This window comes from Lathamus discolor, chromosome 3 (assembly GCF_037157495.1).
Source record: "Lathamus discolor isolate bLatDis1 chromosome 3, bLatDis1.hap1, whole genome shotgun sequence".
NCBI classification, from domain to species: Eukaryota; Metazoa; Chordata; class Aves; order Psittaciformes; family Psittacidae; genus Lathamus; species Lathamus discolor.
Window position 1 is genome coordinate 148,126,622 of NC_088886.1, and position 25,648 is coordinate 148,152,269.

At 39.9% G+C, this 25,648-nt stretch overlaps 1 protein-coding gene across 2 annotated transcripts in view; it reads right to left on the reverse strand.

The window, feature by feature from the left end:
* Positions 1-12,396: 12,396 nt before the first annotated feature.
* CPXM2 (carboxypeptidase X, M14 family member 2) overlaps positions 12,397-25,648 on the reverse strand; it is an 84,741-nt gene continuing 71,489 nt past the window's right edge. For both annotated transcript variants that reach the window (XM_065672965.1, XM_065672964.1), the window contains exons 11-13: positions 20,419-20,558; positions 19,814-19,913; positions 12,397-14,053 (exon numbers count right to left, since the gene is read on the reverse strand). In XM_065672965.1, the coding sequence (XP_065529037.1) occupies positions 13,800-14,053; positions 19,814-19,913; positions 20,419-20,558 (494 nt within the window). In that variant the 3' untranslated portion in view covers positions 12,397-13,799. The remainder of the gene's footprint in view (positions 14,054-19,813; positions 19,914-20,418; positions 20,559-25,648) is intronic.

Sequence of the window (25,648 nt, forward strand, 5' to 3'; positions counted from 1 at the left end):
ATATTTGTACTCATACTTTGTTCCTCGTTTGCAATGCAAAAGAGAGAAGAGGAAGGGAATATATATCTATACTTCTTTCATATTTACATACTTCTATATTTATATTGCATATAAATATGTATGATTTACAATATATTCATCCAAAGGAATAGTACGAAACCAATGAAATCTATTATTTGATAAAAATATCAAATTTTATATTAAAAACATCACTATTCTAAAATTATGATTATTTTTAATTCTCCTGCATCAAGAGGACACAAAGAATATTGCTGCCTGCCGGCAAAAAACAAGCACACATAGGCAGTGAGCTCATCATCTCAGAAGAACTTATGGTTACTTTAGATTGCTTCCTTTATTTTTTGGAGGACTTGCTCAGGCTTCTTCTAGAGATGGAGGCATATTCTTGCGTGTAGTAAAACCAAGCAGACTACATTGGATTTATTAGGTGGCGAAGTTACTAGCTGTGCCTTTCTAAGTTACTTTTTCTTCCTCCATAACCCAAATTCCATGCGTGTTCCAAAATATCTGTCAATTTTAAAGTGTCCCAAGAAGAGGCAAGTACCCACTGTGTTCCTCCAGCTTCCTGATCTTGTGCACCTCGCTTGGCTCATCTAAACCACGCATAAGCTTCCATACCATGGCCTGAACCAGCAACACCCTTTTATGTTTTGCATTATGCTCACAACCATCATTACATCGTCCTTGTTCCAGGCTGCCTTACAATATATATTCTCTTTCTATCTCAGTTCCTACCATCTCATGCCATAACCTGCAGATGGGCTGACAAGTTATTGCTTGTTATTCTGTCTGTTTTGCTTCTTCTAATAGATGCAGGTGCACACACTGCTGAAATGCTTTCCCCAAGAGCTCGCAGTTCTTAATCATCCTATTGAAGTGACTTTGTATTTGCCATAATTTTCACATTAAAATAATCTGCACACATCAAGTTGGTCAAATTATGTGTTGTGAGCAGCTGATTGAGTTGAGCTCTGTTTGCTTACCCATTGTCCACTTCCTGTTCACAGTTATAGGGAGCTGCTGAGCCACTCCTTATGAGAATAGAAGACAGTCATTTAAAGTTTTTAATACGTACAAAGTCATGATATGTTAATTTTTACAAGGCTGCTGTTTCCTTCCATTTCAATTTGATGCTGTTCAAGAGATTCCAGACACTTTGGGCTGGGAGGGCATGAGCACTATTGTTTATACTGAGATGATCTGAGCTTACTGCTTCTAAAATGCCATGGGGCACCTTGCAGGCTAACATGTAACCTGGTGACATGCCTGGTCTTCAGTAGGCTATCACAGTTTTTCTCATCATTAATGCATGTTGCACAGAGTCTTCTTACAGCAGCAGCATGACAGAAATAGCCTCATTACTAAGCTGGCAGCAGCAGCCTCTATGGATAGAACAGCGAAGCATTAAGCCTTCAAAATAGATGTATGTCCTGTTTATGTAGAGCCTGTACATTTTTGTCTTTCCATACTACATTCTTCAGTCTTCTGATCCGACTGGCTGACATACATAAAACAAGGGATCTTCCAGGCAGCCATTTAGTGTCACTCGATGTGGTGTAACTGCTTGTTTTAAATATCTCTCTTGCCTGGACAGAATAGATATACATGTGCATTGCCCCTGCCTTGGAGCAAAGGGATAAAGATGGCAAACTCAGATACCTTCTGGTACTTTTTAAGAATCAGCAATAAGAAAAAAATTACCGTGCTGAGCGTGAAGACCTCTCTTTTTTAAATTAACTTGTTTTTATATCAGGGTTTCAATAAATTTGGGGGTTTTGCCTTGCAGAAAGAAATGTGCTGAGCCAGCAGCATGCCCAGGTAGCCAAGAATATGATACCTGGCTTGTATCAGCAATAGTGTGGCCAGCAGGGCCCTGCAGTGATTGTACCCCTCTACCTGGCAGTGGTGAGGCTGTGCCTTGAATCCTGTGTTCAATTTTGGGTCTCTCAGTACAAGAAAGACTTTGAGGTGCAGGAGAGTGTCCAGAGAAGGGCAGCAGAACTGCTGAAGGATCTGAAGCACAAGTTGTATGAGGAAGAGGGACCTGGGGGTGTTTACCCTGGACAGAGGAGGCTGAGGGAAGAGTTCATCGCTCTCTACAACTACTTGAAAGGAGGTTGTAGTGAGGTGGGAAATGGTCTCTGTGACAGGACAAGAAGAAATGGCTTCAAGTTCACCAGGACAGGTTTAGACTGGATACTAGGAAACATTTCTTCACTTAAAGTGTCGTCAAGCACTGGAACAGGCTGCCCAGGGCAGTGGTAGGTCACCACCTCTGGGGGTATTTAGAAGACCTGTAAATGTGCCTCTTATGGACATGGTTTCGTGGTGGACTTGGCAGTGCTGGATGAACTGTTGTACTCAACAATCCTAAAAGTCTTTTCCAACCTAAATAATTACGATTCTATGCTTTGAAAGGCTCTATATGTTTAAGAAGATGTCTCATACTTGGGAATGCATCCTAAGAACTTCTACTCAAGAAATGCAGTCCTGCTGTTGAATTAGTCTCTTTGCTTCTCCAACATGAATTTGCTTATAACATGTGGATATGTGCATTGTTAAAGCTAACTGAATTTGCAGAAGTTTGAAAATTGTGCCTTTGCTTTGGAAACAACATATCAGTGAATTGAGAAGTACCGAACACTGCTGTGACTACTGCTGCCACCATCCCCTCCCTCTTTGTGTCATTATAAAGACAAGCACTGGTGATGCTACTCGGTTTGTTTGTACATGAAGTGCTGTTTGCCTGAACACAGGAGGAACAGAAAACAAGGAAAGCATTTCCTTGCTCCCAAGACTCTTCTCTCTCACCTCCTTCTCCCTCTGGGATATTCTGTATGAACATACTGTCAGCGTGTTTCAGGCTTTCTCTTGTTATTTTCTTGCCCCTTACACAGTTTCTCTTACAGTCACCCACACAATCACAAACAGCTTCTGGGAAATAACTAGCTGAGGAAGAGAGGCAGCTACAGCTGAATTTCAGGGAGTTTTCTATACAAACCCTAATTGTACAATGCTGGATGTTCCAGCTATTCACATCAGTCCCCTCGTCTCCTTGGGGAGTTGCTGTTTCTCTATTTCTTGGGGATGGTTGCGGTTCTTTATTTCTTCCTTTTGCCAGCAGAACAGCATTGCAAAGCTTATTTTCACCAAAACAGGGTGATTTTCACTGTGGTGAAAACAGCAGCAGTGACCTGGGCTAGGGGCCTGCCTCTGGGAGACTAATGCTTTTTGATTAAAATACTATGCATGCAACTTAGAGACAGAAGAAAGGGCAAAGGCAAGAGGGTACCATGCATACCATGATTAAAGTGACCTTGTAAGTACAGAAAATGTTGTTATAAGCTCAGTGCTAATGTGTATCACACAATTCCTGAGAACTGCAGTCTACAGAAGCAACAAATGAAAATCAAAATATCCTCATCGTGGTACCCGTTCAATATCTCAAATATTTTTAGCTTGGCTCATGCAAAGTAATGAATTTAGCTTAAAAATAATGAAATTAATAGAAAATACAATTGAGGACATTGATATTTTGGGTGGTATGGTTTAGTGTGAGGCGTCCCTGCCCATGGCAAGAGGGGTGGAAATGGGTGATATTAAGGTCCTTTCCAACCCTGACTATGATTCTATTTAACCATGTTTTCTCCAGATGCTTACAAACTTCTGATCTTTGGCTTTCTTTTAAAACTCCGAAGGCTTTAAAATAAAAGCAACCAAAAGCTGAATTTCTTCCAGGGACATCTGTATAAATCCCAGTGTTGGCAGCATGTTGCCAGAGCTCAAATGACATCTTTTTATTAGTACTGTGTTTACAGCAGCCCTCACAGTATGCTGGACCTTTCCTAAACATTCAAGTGTGGATGAGTCATAAAGTTTGATGTAGAAAATCATCATACTTTCACAGTAGGAATCAAATAAATATTAACTCTTAGCAAGCCATAACCTGCCTTTGAATTACTGATAAGGAATTCCATCAAAAGCAGTGTCAAAGTGGCTGGGCAATTTTATCTTCATGGCAGTAGGTTTTGTATGCCTTCAACAGATGAGAGTTTGTTCCTGTTTCCTTTCTAAAGTCTCTTTACAACCCGCTATATGAAAATATAGAATAGTTAGGGTTGGAAAGGACCTCAAGATCATCCAGTTCCAACCCCCCTGCCATGGGCAGGGACACCTCACACTAAACCATCCCACACAAGGCTTCATCCAACCTGGCCTTGAACACCGCCAGGGACGGAGCACTCACAACCTCCCTGGGCAATTATTTTATATTAAATTGGGAATGGATAATTTCAACATCCTCAGCAGTTCATGACACTTTCATAATACCTTTTTAGATATTCAACACCTCTTTCCAGATTGTATGTTTTGGGACAGTGATGATTTAGAGCTGTGCTTGTGCCTGCTATGGGACAAATGCTCTGGACAGGAGGTGGTAAACAGAGCCCTGGCTTGGCTTATTTCACACATGCTCCACCCTCCTACCATGAAAAGGATATAACACCATTTTCTCCTTCACAACAAACATGAAATTTGTGTCACATCACAAACTCTTTGAAGGAATGCTTCTTTGACCATTCCATTTCCTACCCCAAGTTTTTACCAGCTTTCTTCTGCTTCCGTTGGTGTGAAAATTACCCAGTCTTCTTCCTGCCAGATCCCAAATTTCAGAGTAATTTTCTGTTGCTTGAAAAACTGCAGTTATCAACATTTGAGGAAAAAAAATATGCCAGCACCTACTTCTGAATTCTCTGGGTTTGACTGGAAATCTTGAAATGCCAACGCTTAGGTTGCTCTTTGTTAGTCATCTCACTGACTGCTCTAAAACTAAGGACTCACCTGGAGCATTGTGTGCAGTTCTGGTGTCCTCAACATAAAAAGGACATGGAACTGCTGGAACAAGTCCAGAGGAGGCCACGAGGATGATCAGGGGCTGGAGCACCTCCCGTATGAAGACAGGCTGAGGAAGTTGGGGCTGTTCAGCCTGGAGAAGAGAAGGCTGCGTGGGGACCTCAGAGCAGCCTTCCAGTATCTGAAGGGGGCCTATAGGGATGCTGGGGAGGGACTCTTCATTAGGGACTGTAGTGACAGGACAAGGAGTAACGGGTTAAAACTTAAACAGGGGAAGTTTAGATTGGAGATAAGGAGGAAATTCTTTCCTGTTAGGGTGGTGAGGCACTGGAATCGGTTGCCCAGGGGCGTTGTGGATGCTCCATCCCTGGCAGTGTTCAAGACCAGGTTGGATGAAGCCTTGTGTGAGATGGTTTAGTGTGAGGTGTCCCTGCCTATGGCAGGGGGGTTGGAACTGGATGATCTTGAGGTCCTTTCCAACCCTAACTATTCTATGATTCTATGATTCTGTGAAAATTCAGGAAAAGGCAAGTTCAGGGAAGATTATTCAGGACAAAAGAGGAGCAGAAGATTTCAACTTGAATCCTCTTTTCCATCCCTCAGTTTTTCTTTGAAAAAGTGGTTCTCCCTCTCCCACCCCAATCTCATGCTTTTTCTGATCTTATTTCCCAGCCACTAGACCTAAGAAGTTAATGGTTTCCCTGTAGATTACATGGATGAGTTATAGCAAAGCTCTATATTTTGTGCAGATCTGGTCAATAATGTTTCTTCTTAATCTGTATTAATGGTGCATTTTAAAGAGTATGGAAAGTTCTTGTCCCCAGAGTTAGTACCAGCGAGCCACCAAGCAAGTGGCAGGGTGAAACCCCATCATTCTCAAGTAGTTACTACATTTGATTCTCAGCCTGCTAACAACAAATCATCCAGCAGACAAGGAATTAATAATAAATCTAAGAAATGCGATAATCTGAAAAGTACTCTCAGGAGACTCATACTGCTTTAAGAATGATAGATTGCTTCCAAAGCCAAGATGGAAATGAATCAATTCATTTGTACGAACACCTTCATTGGTGAGAAACTGATCCTGTAGTGTTGGATTTTCTCTAAATCATGTATGTTCTGCACTCCACTTAATGCTTAATGCATGATCATTGACAGTATAGTACCATAGTACTCAAATTTACAGTGGTGCAGTTGTTAAACTGATCCTTGGCCCTCTTAGAGCAAAAGTATGCAAGGAAACACTGCTGTGAAATGTCAGTAAAACCAGATACCACATGTCTCTGAAGACTAACTCTCAAAGTTCTAACAGTCAAGGAACTTTAGTGCTTAGAAATTACAATATAACAACAAATAATTACAAAACCAGTTAGAACTAAAGTGAATAGGTAGATTTAACAGCTTACACTTTGTGGTGGAGCTGTTGAGCTGATGGTCTTAGTTCTTCAGGGCAACCACAGGGAGCTGAAATGTTGCCAGAAACCATTATGTTCAATTGCAGTGACTCTACAGGTCATCAGGCAAATACAGAAAAATAACTCTTTAGGCAGATACAGGATAGATTATAGAAGCAGAGACTGGGTTTCCATTCGCATGGAATCATAGAATAGTCAGGGCTGGAAAGGACCTTAAGATCATCTAGTTCTAACACCTTGCCATGGGCAGGGACACCTTTTACTAGACCATGTCGCCCAATGCTCTGTCCAGTCTGGCCTTGAACACTGCCAGGGATGGAGCATTTATCACTTCTTTGGGCAACCTCTGCCAGTGCATCACCACCCTCACAGTAAAGAACTTCTTCCAGCCTGAACTTCCCCTGTTTTAGTTTTAACCAATTACACCTTGTCCTACTGTCAGCCTTCCACTCCTTTCCAGATTATATTGTAAAGCTTCTGGTTCTATTTGTGCAAACTTGATCTCACTTCACAGTCACCAGAAGCTGATTTGTGAGCTGGGTCAGAGCTGGGGCATGTTACTAAGAGACAACTGAATTAATGATTCCACTCACCTGTGAGTTAAATGGCTCAGAAAGCTATAGTAAATAAGAATGTGATTTTAACACCTTTTACACTGAAGCTATATAATCAGATCCAGATCTCTGTGGTAAGAGCTAGATCTCAAATTTAAATCCCCCTGGTCTATTCAAGTGAGTTTATGCTGCCAATGATCCTTATTAACCCAGGTACTGAATTTCTGTAACATCAAACCACAGAGTAATTCTATTTTTCATATTTTTACTTGCTGACAATAGGGCTGGCTGAATTTTCTTAAATCTTTAAATAACGGTTTATTCTGAATGCTCTTTTTGTTGCTCTTGGGATTGCAAGGAGTTAATAAGAGTCATTTGTGCTGTTGACATAAGTGGTGTATTGAATTTTAGAAAGCAGCTGCTGCAAATTAAGTGAGAGCTAATGGCTAGAATGATTAGAATATGAGGTGGTTGATATAACTTCATATAATAATAGTGGGAATCATTAGTAACTGCTCTCTCTAAACAGCATCGGTATTTCAGAATATACAGTACTGATCTGGAATGGAAAAGGATTCAAAAGAGAAAGCTTTCTGTTCCTAATTGTGATTTGATATTACTGTTCATAAGTATTGTTTCAAGCATGCAAAAGAGGTTTTTTTGCTTGCTTAATTTGCTTGCAAAAAGCAAAATTTTGTTTTGGGTTGGTTTTTTTTTTGTGTGCTTGTTTTGTGCTTTGTTTGTTTGCTTGTTTATGTTTTTGAGGGTGTAGGAGGGAATGTGTGGGGGTTTTCATCTCATTCTGTATGTATATTTTCAACTACAAGCCTAGTTGGGCTCTTTCCATATAGGTACTTATAAGCTGCCATGCTTGAAGCTACATATTGGGTCTCTATATCTATATATTTCTTTGATCTGCGTATTTCTTATTCCATATACCCTTTTCTGGCCTGGAAACCCACTGTACAGACTGGTGCTTTACCCTCTGAGACAGTATCTTTCAGGTGCTTTAAGCCCCAGTCTACATTGAAATTCCTCAGTGTGGAGTGAAGGGCAGAATGATTTATTTAAGTCACTGGGGGAAAGTATTCATTTTAATATGGTATTCATTGGTGTTGCAAGACAACTTTAAATACTTCTATAATGTCATAAAGTCTTGCAGAAATGGTAAAATTTGAATGCAAAGGATTCCTTATGGAGCTATAATTTAATCTTACTTTTTTTAACATCCTCTACTCATCAGTCCATCAACTTTTTCTTTGCTTATGCCCCGATCAGGACAACAAAGCTTCCTAAATTGCCCACACCTTCTCTTAGATAAGCATTAAGCTAAAAAGGGAGGCATTTGCAGAGCAGTGCAATGCTCCTTTGTAGTATTTTGTTGAAAAACACCTACTTTCCGAAGTGCTGAGGTACCTTCAAGAGCCCTGGTATTGCCTCCAGATGAGATGCTGGTGTTCCAGCCATGCTCTGATGACCTTCCCAGATGAAGATTTGCTCTTCATCTGGGAGCCCCTGTTTGAAAGATCTCTGAAGATCAGTTTAGTAAAGAGACAAGCAAAGCAGCCTGAGCAGAAAACTGTGGGAAATTGTTTAATCCAGCCTGCGCAAACCACCAGACACAGGGGAGGAGAAGATGGATTTAACCTCTGAGCCTGGCACTCCAGCAGATGAATAAAGGCACTCACATAACTGAAAAGGCAGATTAAGTATGTAAACATGCAGCTATAAAGTACCTTTATGTTCACTGCCTAAAAGTTTTTCACTGGCTTTCCAAAATCCTATTCTTGGCATTTTTTACTAGTAAATGTATTCATTTCATGTAGTTACGTGCAGAAATGTTATACCAAAAAATGTCCAGTCAATATGGCCCCTCTGATATTTATGAAAGGCTTTAAAATGTCATTTTTTCTGCCTAATGAGCAAGGAGCAGATAATGAGCATGAGAGCATTGTTGAAAGTTTTCATGTGAAGCCATAATTCAAATCTCCATGAAAATAAATATGAGTAACTTGTCAGGTTAAGAGGATGGAGAAGTCACCACAACAACTGAGTGACACATTGTCCTGCGAAGCTGAATGTGGACTTGGTGGGTTTCTAAGTCTCAGCTAGGTATAAACTGGCTATGCAGGCCGTGAAATGGTGGTTATACCAGTGCAAGATGGCAGAGAATGGTTATTTGGTGACCTATTGTTCCAGGCACAAAACTGCATTCACTGTGATGGCTTCATTGAACATAAATTTTGCTGCTAATGAATCATATTAGAGTGTTACTGTGAAATACAAAAGTAATCTCAAGCTAAATGACTTTCAAAAAAGAAATTAAAACAAATAAGCACATTAGACTAAGGGTATAAATGCGAGTTAAATTTGGAAAATTAAGGAATTACCAGAATAAAGATCTAAAACTACTATATTAAACACCTGAAGCCACAAAGCATTAATAGCTGTTCATTAAGGACTGGAAAGGACTGAAAAAAATTGCTTGCCACTATGATAGCCCAAAGAAGCACAGGTAAAAGTGATACTAAAATTACCCATAAAATCAACTGTAAAAATCACTGCCCCTCTCTCCATGCATGCAACTGCTCCAGTAAGAAAGGGAAATGACATTTGAAAAGTTGTATACTCTTAATGAATATGAAATAGGGCTTCTTTGGGTTCCTGCTCAATAGTTGGTAGGTGGGCACAGAGCTCTTTCTCCTGCAGTGTTTCTGTAATGCTACAGCAGTGTGTTGCAGCAGGAGGTGATGCTACCACAATTTGTACAACTTGTATGTGAGTTTACACTTCATCCCTGAGGCTTGTGGCTACAACCTGACTAAATTTATACAGAGACTCATGCATTTTCACACCAATAATAAACACATCATATGCCAATTTTTGAAGGTTAATCATAGAATGGTTTGGGTTGGAAGAGACATTAAAGATGATCCAGTTCCAACCTTCTGCCATGGACAGCGATATCTTCCACTAGACCAAGTTGCCAAAGCCCATCAAATCTGGCCTTGACCACTCTCAGGGATGCCACTTTTACTCTGTTTCAAGCTAATGCATCTCTGTTCTGGTGCTTTTCGCAAAGGTCAGCCACCTACCACACCATGATAAAAGAGTGAATCTGACTATGAAACTTTGTCACTGACTGCCGAAGTCCACACTTTGGAAGGTGTCCCAGATTCACTGAAAATAATGAGCTGAAGACAGAGGAAAAACCCACAACTATACATGAGTAGAAGAAAAGAAAGTAGTTGGTGACAGAAAATGGAAGTATGTGAGAGGCTTAAAATATCTATTTAGTTTCTTCGCCAGCATAGTCAACAACTTCATTTACATTGAGTTTTATCAGTGTGTTTTACCCACAGAGGTCAAAATCCTGGTAAAAGCAATACTCCGATACCCTTAACAGTCTTCTGGTGTCAATAGATCAAATCTGGGTTAGGGATTACCAAGATTCTCTACACTTACGCCAACGTAAGTGGAAATACTTTTAGTAGATACAGTTTTATTGGCTTCAACATTCCCAAGCTAATTTGCAGATACCGAGGTCTGTCTTTAAGAGGTTATCTTGTAACTACTAAAATGGATGAGAAAAACTGAGATACAGGGTGATGAAAATTATCATAATTAAACAGATAAAAATTTAATAACTGGATAGCATGGCATGGGTAGTCAAGGAGAAGCCAGCAACTCCCACTGTATTTTATGACTGTCAGGGCTCTGCATGGGGGCAGATGACTGATGGTTGGTATTATCAAGAACAGAATGTGTCCTGTTTTAACCTTTTATTTGTTTAACCTTTAAGGTGTAGGTGAGATTGTGCAGCTGAATTTCTTATTACTAGAAGAGATTGTATTTTTTATTCTTTCATAACAGGGATGATCCAAATTCAGCAAATTCTTCATGTAAGTAGCTATTAAAATGGCTCTGTAATTATAAAAGGATCATATCCATCCTCGAGTTTTATCTCCTGTTGTTTCTGCAGGGTTGCTCATTTTCCTGATGAGATTAGGAAAACGAACTCCTTTCTCACTGAAAGGAGAAGGGATTAAAAGCACAAAATTAATAAAAAGACCTATTCAAAAGATGTGGAAAAGGTAAATAAATAGAAAACACTGGTACCAGATTTAATATTTTGTGGTTGGGATCTATTTAAAGGTTAAATAGCTATACTAGGTATTACAAAGAAATTAAACATTTTAACTCCCAAGTGCATAACTAGAGCACTACATAAGGCAAGCATTAGTTCAGTATTGTTATACTCAGGGCAGGCATACGCATCTTATCTCAGTATAAGACATTGACACACCTGAAGTTGCCAGTAAAACTCCTTTGAACTTGAGTGCTTCCCAGTGTGAAGGTGCCAGACTGTCAAAAAATAATTGCACAGACAAGTACCCTTGACAACTATTAGGCCACTTATTTAGCAGTGCCTGAGCTAAAATGGAGTAAGGTCACCTGCATTAATCATAGTTCTGCTGTGCCGAAGTATGTGTAAGCACTAGACGTGGCCAGTAAAGAGCACCGAGCCTTCAGCATCTGATGTTACTGAGGTCTTCAACCAGAATTCATCTAATTTAGCCAATAGACACCAAAGATTTTCCCATCAAATACACCTGTTGCTATCAAATAAAACAAAATAACTTATGGAGACAACCTCATACCTGAGAACAAATCCTAGGGACCTCTAGGTTTGTAAACTAAGTCTCAAACCAGTCTGGAACAAGGTAGAAAGAACTCACCTGTCAGGAATAAGATAGTGGTTTGTACCTTCAATCTGATTATCAGAGCAATTTAAATTTGTCTAGTTAGTTCCTTGTTTGTCTGTGCATGCCAATCACCCCATTGACTCAGTAGCCATGGGAGGGGAGAGACATCCACCTCAGAAACTCAGCCCATAATACAAAATATCATGTATGACCCTGATCTATTGTGGTGATAATAAAATCCACATATGCCAATGAACAAGCCAAATGCTAACAAATTGTCTACTGTCGTTACTCCTTATTCCAAAATCATTTCCCATCACTATCTGCACAAAGACATCATTAATCCTTCCCAGCTGCCAAAAAAGCCCCTTCTCAACAAGTTGCTGTTATGTTTCCTATACAAAGATATATGATGTATAGAATGCTGTAAGGGTGGTAAATACAATGAAATGAGTAGAATAGAATTCCAGATGTTAATGTAATGACTGGATTATTTGCTTACCTCTATTACTTAATTTAAATGATGCTGACTGGGAGCTGGAGTCCCATAATTTCAGTTATAGAAAATTACATCTGCACTCTTTATTTTCTTTGAGCCCTTGCTGCCAAATACATTGCTCTTATTTAACAGTATCTGCAGAACAAACATGGGCTGGAGTTGTCTAAGAAATTTAAGAGCAAAACTGTCTATTATGGAAAGGTTCATGATTATATTATTCATTCTGCAATCTTTTTATGTGTTTACAAGATCCATTGACGAGAAAAAAAGATTCAATAGAAGTGCCACATGGTATTTTTACAGCAAGCTTTTTACTTGCGTTGTATTTTTCCTCCGTTTTTAATGACACTCTGAATGTTTTTTCCAAGAATCAGATCAAATAGGCAACTATAATAGCAATTCAAATGTTTTAAACAATTTTATTTGGAAATGTATGCCACAGTCTTTCTACCAAGCGTATGAAGAGATGTTTACTTAGCCCTAGAATTTTGACTGGCTAAAATCATGCAACTGGCCTTTCATTTGGTGTAATAAAGGTCATAACTTTGAAGTTAATGGAGCAAAGTTGCTTTTCACCAGCTGATACTTTGTGTTTACTTAGTTCATTCTTTCCCAGATCTGAACTGCGTATTTCCTGAACCTTGATTCTATCCTGGTGTATAATTTTGTTACTCAAAAGCCAGTAATAAAGCCCAAATCCTGCTCCCATGGAGTTGTAAGGCCAGAAAAGCAGCAGCAGCTGGAGTGGCAAGGTGAGCAGAGCATGCAGAGGAACTGAAAACCCTCTCCGTGTCAGGGAAGTCAGTGGCACAAAGTGGCACAAAGTGTGCATGAGCACAGAGGAACTGAGGCAGGCCAAAAACCAAGACAAAATATATCAGTGGATTTTTGAACTCTACACATATCCATGACCAAGCCTGTCCTCTCACCCATGATACGACCAGCTGTATTGACAAGAAAGGCTTCGTTTCAAGTCCTTTTCCCAGGTTAGAGGAGAGACATAAAGCCACACTGCTGAAGCGGTCCTCATCCCATGCCCTTTTTTTTTTTTTGCTTTTAATTAATAGAATGAAAACTCAGCCTTAAAATCCAGAGAAGAAAAAATATTTGTGGCATTAGACTCTGGAACCACAAAACATCCTGAAATATAAACAACCCAAGCAGGAGAGCTAAGCTGGGTTAGTTGCATCGGGTTTTTTCTCCCAAGTATAATGGTGCTTGCCAAAAGGTGGAACTTCAGGGAAGAGGGAACTGAAATGTTGACACAAATTTTAATGATACTCAACAGAAGTTGTCTCCTTTTCTCTCATATGAGAACAAAACGTAAAGAGTGTAAAATCCTTTCAGAAAGGCAAAAATATACCAATTTTATACTTTAGAAGCAACATTTTACAGTTTTTCATTCAAAACAACACTTCTTTATAAGTCTCTCTTTTTTCTATTTTAAAGAAAACAGATTTACAAAGGATAAAATTACCCAATAAGCAAAATATTCATTCCAGGTTAACTCAAAACATCTTTCCGCATTCTTCCTGCCTCTCTCCCCAACCCAGGGCTTATTTTGGTTCAAATTGAATTTTGTTTCTTTTTTTTTTCCAACTGAAACCCCTCATTATTCATCCAGCTCCACTAACAGAAAGGCCTCGTGCAGAGAAATATGTACGAAAGAGGAGCTATGTAACTCTCACTACGACTAGAGCCAGGCTGATAGAAGCAGAGCTCATGGATGCTGTGGTTCTGCCTGGGCTGAGGTCTATCGCTGCTGCCGCCACTGCCGAGCCCTCTGCCTGAGCCGCCGGATGGACAGGCTGATCGGCTGCTTCCCAAACTTCTTCATGATCTCCTTGATTCTTGCCAGGTTGGTTTTGGAGATGGTGAAGTCGCACTGGGTAGCTCCCATGTCATAGCCGACTTCGCAGGTCTTGGTGGCGGTGGTGTAGCCCTCTGCCTTCACAGCCACCACGTATTCCCCTGGGTTGAGAAGGCGCCAGTAGTCCCCATCGGCTCCTGGTAGGAAAAGAGATGGCTTTCAGGACAGTGTTGAGGAAGGTGCTGTTTATGAGAATACAGAAATGCCTGCGTACTGATGACACCCCAGGCAACAACCCTGCATCCTCACACCAGGAGGGTGTCAGTGATGCTGTCCCCCATCACGCACAGCGCTCTTCATCCTGCCAACTCCACAGGAAAACACACCTCAAAAGTTTTCCGAATGATGAAAAATGACAATGGGCTTTGATTTTTCTTAAGACTTGTCAGATGAAGTCGAAAACATCTTGAGGCAAAGGGTCACCTTGCTGATGATTCCTAAGGGGGTATAAAAGATCTTTCCCACACTAATTCTGGTGAAGGAATAGAAAGAATTTGTGAGGTACCCATATCACTCTCATGATCCTGGCCAGACCACCTTGACACACATGTTTTGATGCTATTTAGAATGCAAAGCATATGAATTCTTAATATCAACTCAGAGATCTGAGCATCCCCCTCTATAAAATCTTGCGCTGAGTTTTATTACATTGATTTTCCTACAGAGTATAATTCATCAAGGTACTTAAACACTTGCTTACCTGTAAACACATGAACAGCGATAACCCTAATCAGCTAAATTAGTCATGGACAAAGCAAGATATATCTTAATACATTACTGAATCAGGATTTTGTTTTCTTCTTTCTTCCCCATAAATGATCTCAGATTACCCATACATACATAAGAATGACTTTAGACCTCTTTTTAAGTATTATTTTAATTCGCAAATATGCTTAGCTGTGGACTAAAACAGGTGAAACACTATTATCTAAAGTTAGTTTTGCATTCTGTCCTGGAAAAACCGACTGTGAAAGAAAGTGCATAGTCAAATGTGCAATTCTATATATAAATAAAAATGCACCACCTCTTGTATGAGGAGATTTTTTAGCACTGATGAGAACTGACAGCTTTGGATTCCTTGCAATGCAGTGTGTTACAAAAACCTAAATATGGTTTGCATAACGATATTATATTTAGGAAAAGAGCAGACTAACCTCTGTGTAAAGAAAATGGATTTTAACTGAAGGGTTGGTAAAATAAAAACCATGTTTGTGAACTGCAAGTGTTAATAAAAGAGCATTACCTGGAGTATTGTGTGCAGTTCTGGTGTCCTCAACATAAAAAGGACACGGAACTGTTGGAACAAGTCCAGAGGAGGCCACGGGGATGATCAGGGGAATGGAGCACCTCCCGTATGAAGACAGGCTGAGGAAGTTGGGGCTGTTCAGCCTGGAGAAGAGAAGGCTGCGTGGAGACCTCAGAGCAGCCTTCCAGTACCTGAAGGGGGCCTATAGGGATGCTGGGGAGGGACTCTTCGTCAGGGACTGTAGTGACAGGACAAGGGGTAACGGGTTCAGACTGAAACAGGGGAAGTTTAGATTGGATCTAAGGAGGAAATTCTTTCCTGTTAGGGTGGTGAGGCACTGGAATGGGTTGCCCAGGGAGGTTCTGAGTGCTCCATCCCTGGCGGTGTTCAAGGCCAGGTTGGATGAAGCCTTGTGTGGGATGGTTTAGTGTGAGGTGTCCCTGCCCATGACAGGGGGGTTGGAACTGGATGATCTTGAGGTCCTTTCCAACCCTAACTATTCTATGATTCTATGATTATCAACTATACCCTGATATTGCAGTCTCTGAACACAAGCATAGCTTGCTTAGGTTTTTCTTTCAGCCCCTTTGACCCCAATTGGGTTGATGATGAAGATCCAGATTTTCTATTCCTCAGGGCTCAGGCATTTTTAAGAAGAGCTCTCTGAAAAGCTATGTATTCAGCTCTCTCTTAACTATTGGGTCTGCTGGCACCTTAACCAAAGGACAAAACATAAAGCTGTCCAGGTTTATTGAATTTATCCCAAAGGACTCATCTGTAGCTGTAAATGCTCTGGTGATACTACAGGGCTGGCAAAAGGCTACGGATCACCCGGTGTGTGGCCATGAATGCAGCCCTGCTCAGAGGCTGGTTTTAGCCCCTGGTGTTCAAAACTGACCCACATTTTCTGACACATTTAACAAGCACTTCACCACAGCCCCACATAAGGCCAGAAAAAAAGCAACACATTCACATACCACTGATAAATTACTGCAAAGCTGAATATTAAGCTGTTAGCGGGATGCCTTTTACCTCTCCATTTACAAGTAGGCAGCCATTAGCATTTCTGACAGCTGTCATTGCCCAGAATTTAATACCAGGCTTAAAGGTCTTTTTTTTTTTTTAAATCAGATTAAATGCAGTAAATAAAAAATTTCAGAGCAGATGGCAAGAGAAACACAATTAAAAATACAGATAAATGTAGTAAATAATAGGTTTGCTAAAAGAATAGGCTCCAGTGGGAGCAGGTTGGAGGCAGACTACATCTATCTCCATCTATTGGGTCAGGAAAAGAATTGCCGTGTCTGCTTAGATAAAATAAAAATGCACAAAAATCTGATTATAATATTATTATAACTCAAATGTGTCAGATGTCTCCATAAACCTGTCAATTAAGAGGAATACTCTGAGTCTGGAAGGACAGACCTTTGTTACAGTTGTCATATTTATGCTTAGATGTACCCAATTTGACTGATGTAAATACCTTATAAAAATCTATCCTAATGCTCTGTTACCTACAAAAGACTCTCCAAAAAAGCTAGCCATAGTACTGCACACCCAACGCATGTAACAACTAAACCTTATTTTTTCTCTACTTAACTTTTCTCTACTGAACAGGCAGCCACGAATGAGGATGGAGTTTAATATGAGAATTATGCTTATCTTAGGCTAATGTTATTAAATATTACTAAATACTTCTTCAAAATCTTTGGGGTTTGTTAGATAATATATATTGAAATAATATGAAACATCAAAATATTGATAAAAATTTATCTGCACCTTACGTGAAATTATATTAAATATGCTTTATTATTATAAATTGTGCAAAAAATATATTTTAAGAATATATATAATAATATGTATTATGCAATTATGAAAAAAAAGCCTCACAGAAATGTGCATCTGTATTTGAACTCTGTTCACTAGAAAGAAAGTGCATATTTCTTCATCAAGATTTGCTGTGACATTCCCAAAACGCAATTACAGGAAGCAGCACACAAAACTGCCTTTGCACCATGAGGAGAGAGGTGTTCAGGTGCATTTGTTCATCTGACTGATGAATTCTTTTCCAAAGGTTATCTTATAAAGCACAGTTCACATCTAATCATAACAACATGTAATCAGCCAAACTTAATCAATAGTTACATCTGCATCCACAGAAAATGCAATAATTTTCCACAAAGCTCTTACTTTCAGAATCAATGACTTCACTTAGGCTATTAATACTGTTAGCTCAGTGTCAGCAACCCTCTCTTCCCATAAAATATATCATACATCCAAGAGAAAGTAAAAATAGAGTGCTTTCCATGCAGTTTTTGTCCATGGGATGAAGCAGAGAAATTTTCTCAAACAAGTAAATGTTATTAGAGGACCTTTACAGATAACTCTTGTCTGGCTCTACAGGGTAGTCGACCATGTTAATGTATCAAAGAAACAGTAGATAGCAGCTTAGCTCGCTTTAAAAAAACCTTATATGAATAGAAATAGTGGCCATAATTCTTCTCCTGCTTGGCCTATTTTTACATCAAGGCAACACAGAGGTTTAAATGGATACATTTTTCAATTTAAAAGGTATAAATGAAAGTAGACTGCTGACAGTTCGCCTTCTTTCACTAGAGTTATACATGTCATTTTAGCTTTTTGGTTCCAACATAAATTCTCTAGTTTCGAAGACTAATGAGACATAGAAGTTTCAAAGACTAATGAGACATACATTGTTATCTGTGTAATATAAAACAAAATAGACCTTTTATGTTCCCATCTACAAAGTGATTTGCAAACAGTGTCAGCTTAAATGTCTCATTAAAAAGAAAAATTAAAAAGAATAAGTACTTCTATTTTTACTAACAAGCACAGATGGCTTTGAGCCATAAGAGCTCAGCTCTAGGCCTAGATGTAAATAGCTGCAAGATTTTGCCAGTGTTACAAGGTGGGTTTGGGGATCTTGTGTATTTATTACACATGTCATTGGGTCTTCTTCCCGTATGCATGTTTGCTGTCTTGAAACTGTTGATTTTTCTTCCATGTGGCAATCCAATGTGCTGAAAGCTGGAGGTTAATCACCTTTTGCATTTACTCAGCCTCAACCAGAGGCATATATTAATTTTGTTACCAGGGTAATGCAAACTACAATTTATGGCAGTCTTTCAAGACTGCCAAGACTTCCACAATGAGGAAAAACAACTGATTGCTTTAATTCCTGCTATTATTTCCCAGTGGTCCCATTTTGAAATATTTAAGGCAGAATCATAATTGCCTAATTAGCTATCTGTCATTCAGTGTTTTCTTTTACAACAGAGACAGAGTAGAGCTGAAATTAAGTTAATCATAAACTAAGTTAGATATCCCAAGATTTATTAATGGCTCAGATAATCTACTGTAGCAAACCTTAAAGATTTGGAAGTCTCTTATCTAAAGCTCTATGATATTCCATAGCCTGAAATCACTTTGCCTGTCAAAGCGTGATGTACCGTACCTCAGTGGCAAAGCACATGGAAATGGCAGTAAATGAAAGGCCCAGAATGCCAGTCAGATATAGAAATGATATAAAATTAGTGTTCCTCTTTCTAATATTGAACCAAATCTGGACTATCCAACAAGATTTCTCTGATTAGTTACCATGATGTTATTTTTCCATAAAAGTCCACAGAAAGCTTGTTAACCTTTTGCAACCAGCACTTTGAGTGCAATCACTAAAGACGCATGATGGCATCTTTCACTGTTTTTCTTCATTCTTCCTTCTTTGCTGTATCCCTGATGACTACGTGTATTAAATCACAGTACACAGACAAAATGAGTTCTGGGCTCTGTCCCAGCCGCTGCCTCCCAACAGCAATTTTCAGGTATTACTGTTAATCTTGTAATTGGCTAGTGTCTATTTAAAGCAGTTCTTTATTTAGTGCCACATCTACTTTCCAAGCTATTTAAATAGGCTTAGAGTTTACTCTGAGTATACATACGTGTGTCTGGGTGTAGATCAGAACTGTGCTAACATGACAAATAGCATTTTTTAAACTATACATACTTTGGGCTGAAATTCACCTGTGCAAAGCAGTGTTTCTGCTCAGCCCCATTAAATGATCTTTTATACAGCTGTGATGTTTTACAGGGTACTTTAGGTTGTGAAACTCCTCTTTCCCTGCAATAGCTTTTTCTCCTCTGGACACAGCTCTAAATCACATCTCCAACACATTCAGAGCCCTATAACTGCTAACAGCTAGAGGAATGCTTTTCACTCAACAAGGTCTTATCTACACTCTTGGTTTTCAGGGCTACAATTACTCTGATTTGCGCTACCTTTACATGAGAAAAGGAGCAATAAGAGTGTTATGGACTCAGCCTTTCTCAGATTATTGATTTTTGGCAGATAAAAGGCTATTTTCTCAATACTTTAAGAGGTGGAAAGAGGAAGAGGGTTAGAGAAGAAAGCCATAGTTTGGTTCTTGTCTACGCAGCTGCTTCGTGGGAAGAAGTGACTCTGCCCTTACGAAAACTCTGTCCTATTGCCACTCTTTCTGCAACATTCTCCTTGGACCGAATATTATCTGCTGGCTTTTCTCAGAAAAGAGTTCAAAGTTCAATGAGGTTCTGCATTTTGTTTTAAAACCATAAATCTGTTAATTTGCACTGATGATTTGAGGGTTTTTTTTACCTGTGCGAATGTCATGGTTAACACCTTCTACTGAAATAACAGCATTTGGGATTCCCTTTCCATGCGCATCTTTTACTATGCCTTTGATGCCCCGATGAACCTATTGAAAGAATAGACAAGCAAATATTGCACAGCACAGTCACTACTATTGTTAAAAAGAGTTGGGACATATAATTCCATATGTCAATTACATATATTACAGTTTACACAATTTTGAAGTAGCATTACTAACCCAGTATATAACCCTTTTGGGCATTAACTACTTGTGAATCAGCTTACAAATTCTGGTAGGATTCCTGAGATACCAAATTCAAGAGGTAGATAAAACAAGCAGATAAAGCAGCAGACATAAGGGGTTTTCTGGCAATCCTTTGTAGCAAGCTTTTCACTCACATCAAGCTTTAACAAGAGTCATTGTCTTATTCTTCCAGGTCAAACCAGCCTGGCTGAAGTGATACACTAGTATTGCTTGTAAGTAAGGTTTCCAACACAAACACCAATAATCATGCAATTAGTTATGTAAGAAAAATATCAGAAACCTCAAACTCCCTTTCATTCTGAAAGGAGTCACCAAATTACTCAGAAGTTACTCTTCTGTCAAATACCTGTTCCATAAAAACAATCAGGGACTCGCGGTTGTTTTCCCATTCTTCAGGCAGCTCGCTCTCGTGGGGATACTTGTCACAGCCAACGTAGATGGACAGCTCAAAGCAGTTTGTGTGCAGATAACTGAAGTCATTTATGCCTGTCAATGGGGGGTATAAACCAAATTATTTTATATCTTCTTTTAATCTATTGATCAGACCTGATTTCTTTATGCAAAGTAATCTAACTTATTTAAACACAGACTGGCTATTTACATAGCCGGCTTAGTCTGCATACATGATAGCAGGGAAAAGATTTTTAGAAATGCTACATCTCCTGTATCAAAGCATCAGAATAACATCAGAGCTACACATGTGAAAAAAGAAGACTTTCTAAAGGCAGCATCCCATCAACACATTCAAAACATAGAATATATTCATAGAATCATAGAATCATAGAATAGTTATGGTTGGAAAAGACCTGGAGGTCATCTAGTTCCAACCCCCCTGCCTTGGGCAGGGACACCTCACACTATTACACCATGACAGGATGGGGCACTGTGTCACCCCAGCACCACATCCCCAATTCCTTTGCCACAAAGAATGGTGTCCTTTTGCCATCACAAAACTTGAAGGAAATAGAAATTTAGCAGAAAACAAAGGAACAAACAAATGAACGTAATTCCAAATAAAGTTTCTCTGATATTCTTCATTATGAGGGTGATGAGACATTGGAATAGATTGCCCAGAGAAGCTGTGGCTGCCACATCAATGGCAGAGTTCAAGGCCAGGTTGTATGGAGCTTCAAGCAACCTGTTCTAGTTGAAGGTGTCCCTGCCCATGGCAGGGGGTTGAAACCAGATGAGCTTTAGGGTCCCTTCCAACACAATCCATTCAGTGATTCTATTGATGAACTTGTGAACACAAATGCCATCATTTTGAACATCCCCCTCCCTTCCTCTTTCTTCCCCTAGCTTTATATGCTGAGCTATGCATATCCTATAAGGTGTGAGATATTGCTTAGGTCAGTTGGGGTCAGCTGTCCTGACTGTGTCCCTGAACTCCTTGAGCACACCCAGCCTCCTCATTGGTGAGATTGTCCTGGGTTTACCAGGAGCCGTTTTGCTCCTTCTTAGTAACTGGTGCAAGCTCTGTGTTTTGACTTCCAGCCTGGGCAGAGAGCTGATAACACCGATTGGTTTTAATTGTTGTTAAGTAATGTTTATTCTGGCCAAGGACTCTGTGAGCCTCATGCTCTGCTGGGGACGAGGGGTGGCCTAGAGGAAGCAGAGACAGGACGCCTGACCCAAGCTAGCCAAAGGGGTATTCCATACCACAGCACGTCATGCCCAAGGAGGTAACGGGGAGTTACCCGGAAAGGCATGGTCTCTCTTAAGGGGTTGTCAAACTCGTTCAGTGGTGGTATCGTATTCTCTTGTTATTTTCTCTTATCATTATCATTGGTAGTAGCAGTAGTGGTTTGTGTTATACCTTAGTTACTGGGCTGTTCTTATCTCAGCCATGGGAGATACATTCCGTGGAGTTACATTCCCTCGATTCTCCTCCCCATCCCTCCGTGAGCGGGGAGGGTCAGGGCAGGGAGGGGGGAAAGAAAGAAAGAGGGAGAAAGAGAAAAGGGGGGGGGGTGGGGTGGGGAGGAGTGAGTGAACGAGCTTTTGTGGGTGGGTTTAAACCATGACAGAGATGAAGAGCAGAAAAGTCGTTGACTCTCTCCAAGCACTGCTCAGCAATAACTCCCTTGTGATCAACACTTCTTACAGCACAATTCGAAACCGTAGCCCCATACCAGCTACTGTGAAGAAACTTAACACTACCCCAGCCAAAACCAGCACACTATATTACGGCTTTGTAGAGGACTGGAATTGCACTATTGTGCTGCAACAGGGATTTCCGTTAGAAATACGTCCTAATCAAAACCCAGGAATCGCAATGCCTCTGACCTCTGAGGAGCTGCAGTTTAAGTCTATGTTACAAAAAGCACTGCGACCTTTGCAAAGGTCCTGGGCACTAAGGTAGTCTGTCTTTAGACACAGATCTCAAACATTTCCATTCTCAGGTTTCTCTCCCATTTCTCACAATTATTTTTCCCTTGGGAAATTCCATCTATTAGTTCTCCACAATCACACAGATAATGTAAGTACATGAACACCAGAGGAATAAATAATGTGAGATTCATTTCCTATTCCACCTGCATTTCTAATAAAAATATAGTTTCAAACATGTTTACTTATGATCATGAATTGTATTTTAAATGGCAAAGATTAGCAGAAAACACACCAAGTGTTTCTGATTGCAAAGAGTTAAAACCCCCCTAGTCCTATCCAGTTACCATAGTCAGGTATTTAATGAGCCTTCAGCGCCTTCTGGATAAGGAGCAAGAGGACTGTATAATGCAGATGTTAAGTTGTTCAGTTTTGTGGATGAGGAAAGCCTAAATATCAGACAGTGGCATATGCTACTCTGCATAAACATGCTTCCCCTCTGTTTGAGAAACAGATATAATTATTTTCCCTCACATAATGTATCACATCCTGATTAATCTGTTGTGAAATGTTTTGCAGTACACAGTAATTGCTCAGTTTAAATACATGTATTTAAGAAAACGGCTTTACATTGCCAAGAGTAACTCTGTGAAGTGTCTGAACATGCAAACACAGCCTTGAAAACACTGGAAATAAAACAAATTTCATCTGTTCTTTGCCTTTGTGCAGTTCACTCACTGCAGAAACGTTAATGTATAATTGCTAAAGAACTCGCATTGATTGCGGTCCAAAATACGTGCAGGAAATAGCAAGGCTGGTTTTCAAAGCAACACAGAGGTGTTCGTGCAAGATATCTGTGGTGCAAATACTTCTCTAGGGACTCTCTGGTGCTGAAAAGGAATTAGAAAAATCCCTTATAAGTTTTCCCATGTCATCAGCAGTGAAAAGTTTATGTGCATGATAACTGCAAGGCCAGGTAGCAGGTGGATGAGGAGAGGATGGGTGGCTTCAAGTTGTGGCACAGCAAGAAGGTGCCACCCACACCAAGGCGCATTCTACAAGCAGCATATTGGTGTGTCACCTTTGGGTCAAACATTAAGCAAGCAGAGGCTTAGGAGAAGAAAGTGCTACATGTTGATCTGAAATGTAAAGAAATAGTAAAAGTGGAGCAATTAAACTACATCTGTATAGTCATGGAATTACAGAGTGAAAAAAAAACCAGGTAAAATTTGTCTTCAAATCTGGAATTCTATTTGGACAATCCTTTACAGTACAAGTGCCATTGATCAAGTATCAGTCGACATAGATTCATAGAAAGTTAGGGTTGGAAAGGACCTTAAGATCATCCAGTTCCAACCCCCCCGTCATGGGCAAGGACACCTCACACTAAGCCATGTCACCCAAGGCTCTGTCCAGCCTGGCCTTGAACACTGCCAGGGATGGAGCATTCACAACCTCCCTGGGCAATCCATTCCAGTGCCTCACCACCCTTACAGTAAAGAATTTCTTCCTTATATCCAATCGAAACTTCCCCTGTTTAAGTTTTAACCCATCACCCCTTGTCCTATCACTACACTACGTATATATAGACATACATACATATGTATGCATATGTATATATACCTGCAATACAAATCACTCTCCTACATTTGTCTAAGTAGACAAGAAGTCTAACACTATCCTGCAGGTTGGAGGCTGAGTTCAAATGGAAACCACATCTTTTGAGGTTTAAGTCTGGAATCCAAGCTGTAAAGAACTGAGTGTAAAAGCAACATTCCAGCATTTTTCTCGCAGACAATCTTGGAAGTCTTACAGCAATGTAAGAGAGCAGGATGTAAAGTATATTGAGAAATATTATAAATCAATATAACAAATCAGATGAACATAATCCAACATACAATTTTTAGTAAGAAATCAAGGTACTGCTGAGGATCTATATTGTACATCATTACTTATTGCAACAGTCCGGCATCTGTTAGTGACATGGCCAATGTCATCTTTTCTGGACCAATTCATAATCATGTTTCTTATAACAGTCAGGGAAATCAAACTTATAAATGAGATACTTGAGCAGTCAAGCTAGCATGCAGAGGGGGTATTTTGGGAATTAGCAGAAAGCTGTAGACATGCATTGTCAGGTATTGGCACTGCGATCTAAGAGTTCAATCTTCCCCCGCAAATTCACCCAACACGTTTCAACCTCCTGAAGAAATATTTGGGAAGTTAATTCCTGGCTCTAGTCTTTAAGGACTGGCCAGGATTAACTTGACAGGGGCCAACATAAGAGCCATAAAAGCCATATCCAAAATTTGGAGATGTTTATGCAGTGAAATTACCTGCAAGTTACAAACACGAGCCAGTTCCAATAAACCTGGTCTGCACAGAAGCTCACTTGCATCTGTTTGCCATTACTGCTGCAGTTATTGTCGTTCAAGTGATGGGAGATGCACATAATTTCTTAATTTCATAGAATATGTTGTCTAACTGATGGGTTTATATAAAACAAAGATTTTGAGCAGGATTGTGATGAATCAACAAAGTGCCTGATTTTGAGTCTACTTGAAGTGCTCACCCATACAGATAACTAAGCTTATGCTGCTAAAAATGTGCTTCTAATTGGGCTTTCCTAAAAACTGATGCTTTGTCTGCAGTGCTGGAGACAGCTTCCCTTTCATGCTCCTCAACAGGGTGACAGGCTTGGGCATATGGTGAATAATGCAGCCTGTAATTTATTCTGGCAGAAGAAATGCCAGAAGCAATGGAGCCCATGCAAAGTTTAAGTGTATGGATGTCCAGAGAGTTTAAAAATTGGAGAGCAGCATTTTGTGGCATGTTTTTACAATTCGGATTGAATCTATGGCTGAGTGCAGCAAGCAGGAGGTTGAAATCATCATTTTTTCATCTGAGGACCACTGGAATATCTCAGTGGAGTCAATGCTATTGCTCTGACACTGGTTACACCTTTCGTGGCAGTTTTTGTTGGCATCTTGTGAGATGGCAAAGGCTGACAGGTTTCCCCCAGGTGGGTTTGGGCTGGGCTGGTTTTCTCTTAGCGTATTCTCTTGAATGTACAGAATCTGTAAAACTAATGTATTGCACATGCTCGTTTGGAAACCTCAGCTGTAAATGAAATTGGTTGCCAGGTATCAGTGACACAGTTTCCTTCAATACTGATACTTGAAATAAAGTAAACAGATTTTCAGAAAGGGCAATATTCCTCTTAGGACATATTTTGCCACCATTGCCTC